Consider the following 7500-nt stretch of genomic DNA (forward strand, 5'->3'; position numbering starts at 1 on the left):
TCCCACCTTTCTACTCCCTACCTCACCCCATGGCTGAAATGCCCTTTAGAGCAGGGCATCTAACCCAGACTGCTCCGATACAGTAGGCCCACGCCTGTAAATATCTATAAGTTGCTTTGAACAGAAGTGACAGCTAAGTGTAATGTAATATAATGTCAAAAGTTGTCTGCGACATCTGGTCCTTCAGTCGATATTCTAAACCACTGTTTCCCAACCTTTTTGTCTTGCGTACCCCCTAAGCTTTTTTTCCTTGTCATACCATGAGTACCCCTTAACTCATGCTCTATATTACAATGTGACTATGTTCCATACATTTTTTTATTTTTCCAAGTACCCCCTGCAATGTGCTCGCATACCCCTAGTGGTACACGTACCCCTGGTTGGAAAACACTGTTCTAAACCACTGGTTCTCAAGCTTTTTTGAACATATACCCCTTTGACCGTATATCTTTCTGTTATTATGTCTTTCTATTCTTTATTTCCCTCCTATATGCTAAATGTTTAGTTGTTATTTATCACTTCAACACTTTATTGTTGTTGGTTCATCGCTGGTCCATCCTCTATCATCAATGTTAAATGTTCAGCTGTTATTACTTTATCTCGTTATTGGTTCATCACTGTTACTTGTCATGTCTTGCACTTTGATGTCAATCTGTAAACGCCAATCCTGTGTATGTCTATGTTCTGGCATGCATGGGGTAGACACGGAAATGCAAGTTCAATCTCCTTGTATGACCTGTGCACATGAAGAAAGTGACAATAAAAGCTGACTTGAGTAACTTGAGTAACCTTGTGATGTCCCCTTTTGAACAGGTGCCCCCTTCATAACCTATGGAGGGTTCTACAGCCCCCCAGAGGATACAGCTGGGGGGGGGGGTGCTCAGTTAGGCACCCCCAACCTCCCCCCCCCCACCTGTGTCCCCTGGGGGGCTGTAGAACCCTCCATGAGAAACACTATTGTAATTCTATTGCCCACCCCTGCATTACAAAACAGCACACAATTATCCATTCATACACGTGTGCCCATTTTCATACCCATTACCAGCTGTACATACTGTCAACATACTGTCTGTTCTTACAGCAGGCTATGTACCGTATACTTTGGGTAATATAGTGTAGCTATACATACAACACATGGGTTTTCTATTCTAATAGGTAAATATTGTCCAGTTTCAAGGGGACCCTTCTGAAAATGAAATGAGATGTTGCATCTCAAGAGGCATTCCTCATGTACAAATAAATAAAATAAAATAAAAAATAACTGTCCTGCTCATACACGTGTGTCCATTCTTATCAGGGGCGTAGCAGCAAATTTAGGGCTCTATGTACAATCAGCTCCAATGGGCCCCCCAGCCATATATCTACATACATCGGAGTGTGTGCCTGTATACATGGGGCCCTGGTGACTCAGTCACACTTTAACCCCTGACACCTCTGATTCTTTTGCTAAATTGCTGTACATACGGTCAACATGCTGTCTGTTCTCACAGCAGGCGTTGTACGGTATACTCCTGTCTAGACCTTCGAACATGCTGTACATGTGTGTCCCTCCATCCCTACAGACGTTCGCATGTTCTTCTGCTATGTGTGTGTTTATGCAAAGAGATAGGGAACGCCTGTGTGCTAGATTTATTGTCTGAGGGTGAAAGAGTGTCTGTCTGAGAGGACCAGACGAGAGAAGACGAATAAGTGTGTGTTGATGAGAGAGAGAGAGAGAGAGAGAGAGAGAGAGAGAGAGAGAGAGAGAGAGAGAAAGAGAGAAAGAGAGAGAGAGGGAGAGAGAGAGATAGAGAGAAAGAGAGAGAGAGAGAGAGAGAGAGAGAGAGAGAGAGAGAGAGAGAGAGAGAGAGAGAGAGAGAGAGAAAGAGACTGTCTGAGAGTCTGTGAGTGTGTTTGGATAATGTGGATGTGTGTGTAATGAGAGGAATAGTGTGTGTGTGTGTGTGTAATGAGAGGAATAGTGTGTGTGTGTGTGTGTGTGTGTGTGTGTGTGTGTGTGTGTGTGTGTGTGTGTGTGTGTGTGTGTGTGTGTGTGTGTGTGTGTGTGTGTGTGCGTGCGTGCGCGCATGCATGTGCGTGTCCGTGTACGTGTGTGTGTGTGTGTGTGTCCGTCCATTTGTCCATTTGTCCATTTGTCCATTCGTCCATTCGTCCATGTATGTGTGTATGTGTACTTCTGTGTCCATGTGTGCCCGTGGGTATGTCTGTGTCCATGTGTGTGTCCATGTGTGTGTGTCTCTTTGTGTGTGTGTGTGTGTGTGTGTGTGTGTGTGTGTGTGTGTGTGTGTGTGTGTGTGAGTGTGTCCGTGTGTGTCCGTGTGTGTCTGTGTTGAGTGTGTCCGTGTGTGTCCGTGTGTGTGTGTGTCTGTGTGTGTGTGTGTGTGTGTGTGCAGCCCTGGAGGAATGCCACATAACTGTCAACACTGAAGACATCACCCTCTGATCCCATTATACAACACACACACACACACACACACACACACACACACACACACACACACACACACACACACACACACACACACACACACACACACACACACACACGGGCACCACACAGACACACACACACACACACACACACACGGGCACCACACACACACACACACACACACACACACACACACACACACACACACGGGCACCACACAGACACACACACACACACACACACACACATTTCTTGTCCACCCAGAAAAAAAATCAAAATACAGCCATTAATGTTTGAACATTGGCCACAAAAGTTAGTACAGTACACCCCAGATTAGATTCCGGTAGAGAGGGGCTGTGTTGGCTCGAATCGCCTCGAAAAGAAAAGGGGGTAAAAGCAGAGATTCTTTAAGTATATAGAGATATGCCAACATAATAGGTTGCTATGGGCACCTAACGTGACCAGGTTCCGGTCTCCCTAAAGGGGCGTGTCATAATGCTCCTAGCATTGAATAGAACAGTCCTTAGGTCTGCCTAGGTCTGCCTAAAGGGGGATTTCCCCCCCAATAATAGAACCCGGAAACAATGGGCCAATGGAACCTCTCTCTCTCTACTCTCTCTGGTAAAAGGGAGGTGATTGGTGTGAGTTTCAACCTTTCTTTTACATTGAACTTTTACATTTTGAGTCTGGCTTAAATAAATCGCTGAGAGATTTGAATGCAATCCTATGGAGAGTATCATGATCTGCTTCAGTAGCCACAGTGCATGTTGACATGCATGTTTCCTTTGGTGTAATTCAGATTACCAATGTTGACAGCATTCATGCACCCCCAAACCATGTAAGTCCCACTACCATGCTTTAATATTGAGAGGATAAACTTTTTTTTGTAAAACTCACTCATTTACCACCACACATGCTTGACACCATCTAAAGCAAATTTGTTTATCTTGGTCTCTTCAGAGCACACAACATGGTTCCAGTGATCCATATCATTGGTCTGTCCATCTCTCTTGAGACCAAGATGAACAACTTTGCTTTAGATGGTGTCAAGCATGTGCGGTGGTAAACAAGTTGGTAAACAAATTGGAGGCCTCTTCATATGGAAACGCAGGTGCCACATTTAACATTATGAACAGAAGATTCTAGTGCTGTACAGGACTCCTTTTAAACCAAATTTGGATCGTGCCATGATAAATGTATATCTGTCAATCCAAATAAAGAAGTAAATGTGTTTGTGTTTGTGTGTGTGTGTGTGTGTGTGTGTGTGTGTGTGTGTGTGTGTGTGTGTGTGTGTGTGTGTGTGTGTGTGTGTGTGTGTGTGTGTGTGTGTGTGTGTGTCCTCTGCAGATCGTGAACTCCTCAGCTCCGACTCCCCCTCCTGGTGAGTTGTCGGAGGTGGCGGTGGCAGTGCTGGTGGTTGTCGTGGCTATTCTGGTGTTGGCGATCGTCGTGGGCAACACGCTGGTGATCGCGGCCATCGCCCGCTACCCACGGCTCCAGACGCCCACCAACGTCTTCGTGTCCTCGCTGGCCTGTGCCGACCTCGTCATGGGCATCGTCGTGGTCCCCGCGGGGGGCGGGTACATCCTCCTCGGCTACCGCTGGTTGCTAGGCAACTATTAGCAATTCTTTTTCACTCTTTTAGGTGCTGTGGCCACGTATGCAGATATTTTTGGAGACGCATTGGTATTGGACTTCCGTAAATAGAGTTTTAAAATCCACAAATCAAAAATCAGACTTTAATTGGGGTCTAAAACACACCTGTTTCAATGGAGTTTTTATTTTTATCCACATGTTGTGTTTACACCTAAACAGTATAAACAAATATCCACATTCAAAAATATCAGGCTACGTGGAAACAGCACCTCAATGTCTATTCAATTACTCAATTACTAACTATTACTACTACAGTACTACTACTACTAGTAGTAATAATAATAACTGTGTTTGTATATGTATTTGTATTTGTATTTGTATTTGTATTTGTATTTGTAGGGTCAAACATTCAAAACTCAAAAGATTATAGGCTACTTAATTATTGGTTTACTATATTGGTGTATTACTTTATTTTATTCGTATCTGTATTTGTACAGATGCTTTACAGATGTTCTTGCTAATTAATATAAACATTAAAGTGTTACCCAGAAAACTTCCTGTAAACATTTCCTTGTTGCCCAAGAAACCACACCTGTGGTTGCATTCTGACTAACGCCAACATTCTATGTTGCCAAGTTAACTTCCTGTAAACATTTCCCTGTTGCCCAAGAAACCACCTGTGATAACTTTCCGACTAATGTCAACATTCCATGTTGCCTAGGTAACTTCCTGTGTGAGCTGTGGACAGCGGTGGACGTGCTGTGTGTGACGGCGAGCATCGGGACGCTGTGTGCCATCGCGCTGGACCGCTACCTGGCCGTGACGTCGCCGCTACGCTACCGCGGCCTGCTGGGCAAGCGTCGCGCTCGCTTGCTAGCTCTCACCGTGTGGCTGGTGGCCGCACTTCTCTCCTTCCCACCCATACACCTGCACTGGTGGCTGGAGGACGCGCCCGAGGCCCACCGCTGCCTTGCCGACCCGCGGTGCTGCGAGTTCCACGTCAGCGCAGCGTACGCCCTCACCTCGTCGGCCGTCTCCTTCTACCTGCCCCTGGCCATCATGGCTATCCTGTACGCACGCGTCTTCCAGGAGGCCCGCGCTCAGCTGCGCAAGATTCAGCAGCAGGAGAGGCCGCACGGATACACCGAGGGGCAGACGCAGAAGCAGGGTATCTCTCACGCACACTCGGCGGCCCAGCGGCGAGGTCGGCGGGAGTTCCGCGCGCTGCGTACGCTGGGCGTCATCATGGGCGTCTTCATCGCGTCATGGCTGCCCTTCTTCATCCTCAACGTCATCGCTGTCTTTCACCCTCTGCCCTCACCACTGCCCTTCAGGTAACCAGCTGTACGATATATACTAGTACTACTACCACCCTCTGCCCTTCAGGTAACTAGCTGTACTATATACTAGTACTACTACCACCCTCTGCCCTCACGACTGCCCTTCAGGTAACCATTACTACTACTACTACTACTACTGTAGTACTATACTACTACTATCCTCTCTCCTCATCACTGCCTTTCAGGTAACCAGCTCTACTGTAATACTATACTACTACCCTTCAGGTAATGACTATATACACTGCCCTTCACGTTAACACCATCATCAAATATCCACTGCCCTTCAGGTAACCAGCTGTACGGTAGCCTACTATAGGCTACTACTACTGTAATACTACAACTACCCTCTTCCATTGCCACTACCCTTCAGATTATCAGCTCTACTGTAATACTACTGTACTACCCGCTGCCTTCGAACAATGCTCTTCAGGTAACCACAACCCACTACCATTCAGCCAATCAGCTCTACTGTAATACTACCACTACTACTGTAATACTATACTACTACTACCCTCTCTCCTCGCCACTGTCCTTCACGTAAACACCACCATCATATGTCCACTCTACTGTAGTACATTACTACTACTTTAGTACTATAATACGGCTACAATCTCCCTTCACCACTACCCTTCAGGTGTAAACACCACCATCATACATCCACTGCCCTTCAGGTAACCACTATCATATATCCACTACCCTTCAGGTAATCAGCTGTACTATACTTCTATATACGTATATACTACTACCCTGTCCCCTGGCCAGGTACGAGCATGTTTATTGCTACATATGTCTCTTTTAATTTGACCCCATTTAATCTCCTATCCTCATGTGACTTGTGACTTAAAGTACAGTGTGACTTGCCTCCAAGCTCTTCTCTCTCTCTCTCGCCCCCCCCCTCTCTATCTATCTCTCCCTCCTCGTTATGATTTGACTTGTGACATACAGTGTGACTTGCCTCTAAGGTCTTCTCTCTCTCCCTTCTCTGTCTCTCTCTCCCTCCCTCTCTATCTCTCTCTCTCTCCTTCTCTCTGTCTCTCTCTCCCTACTCGCTCTCTCTCTCTATCTCTCTCTCTCTCCCTCTCTCTCTTCTCTCTCTCCCTCCCTCTCTATCTCTCTCTCCCTACTCGCTCTCTCTCACTCTCTCTCTATCTCTCTCTCTCTCTCTCTCTCCCTCTCTCTCTTCTCTCTCTACCTACTCACTCTCTCCCTCTCTCCCTCCCTCCCTCCCTCTCCCTCCCTCTCTCTCTTCTCTCTCTCCTTCCCTCTCTCTCTAGACTCCTCAACTGGCTGGGCTATGCCAACTCCGCCTTCAACCCCATCATCTATGGGCGGAGTCCCGACTTCAGACACGCCTTTTCCCAGCTGCTGCACCTGAAAAGGGGTGGGATCTGTCGTCGTAGACACACCCACACCCCCAACACTGCGGAGGCCACGTACAGCTTCAGTGGCCAGAGCGATGCGGGGGAGGAGCTAAGCATGGGGGAGGCAGGGCCTGTGACTACAGGGGAGGAGCTAAGCATGGGGGAGGCAGGGCCTGTGACTACAGGGGAGGAGCTAAGCATCGGGGAGGTGGGGCCGATGACTACCGAGGCGGGGCTTGACATGGAATCATGGAGTGGGAACGGACCTATTGCCGCAGTAGATGAACCCATTGATTGTATATTAGAACTTGAGAACAAACGGAATGGAAGGTTGGCATCCAGTTCTATTCTACAATCAATGGAGGGACCTATGACTACAGGGGAGGAGCGAAGCATTGGGGAGGCGGGGCCTGTGACTACAGGGGAGGAGCTAAACATTGGAAGGGTTGGGCCTATGACCACAGAGGAGGGGCATGACGAGTCCTGCAACAGACTCAACGAGTCATGGAACGGACCTAATACTTCTGGAGAGGGGTCTCATGGTGTAGGGGAGGGGTCTAATGGCGTGTGGGAGGAGTCGCACACAGAGGCGGGGTTGGATGATGTGTGGGACGCAGGTGAGCTGACTGTACACACTGAGGAGGAGGGTTGTACGCTGAACACACACACACAGGAGAGGTGTGTGTCACCGCTGCCTCACACACACACGCACGGACACATGAACTCTAACGGAAACTGCCACAAGGAGAGAATGAGTGTATCATAACACACA

General features: G+C 47.6%; 1 protein-coding gene across 1 annotated transcript in view; it reads left to right on the forward strand.

The window, feature by feature from the left end:
• The window catches only part of LOC134439241 (beta-2 adrenergic receptor-like), a 13784-nt gene that overhangs the window by 6276 nt on the left and 8 nt on the right, over positions 1-7500 (forward strand). The window contains exons 2-4 of the mRNA XM_063189139.1: positions 3779-4043; positions 4749-5361; positions 6642-7500. The exon at positions 6642-7500 is cut by the window's right edge and continues 8 nt beyond it. Coding sequence (XP_063045209.1) covers positions 3779-4043; positions 4749-5361; positions 6642-7494 — 1731 coding nt within the window. The 3' untranslated portion in view covers positions 7495-7500. The remainder of the gene's footprint in view (positions 1-3778; positions 4044-4748; positions 5362-6641) is intronic.

The sequence above is a fragment of the Engraulis encrasicolus genome, chromosome 22, assembly GCF_034702125.1.
Source record: "Engraulis encrasicolus isolate BLACKSEA-1 chromosome 22, IST_EnEncr_1.0, whole genome shotgun sequence".
Lineage (NCBI taxonomy): Eukaryota > Metazoa > Chordata > Actinopteri > Clupeiformes > Engraulidae > Engraulis > Engraulis encrasicolus.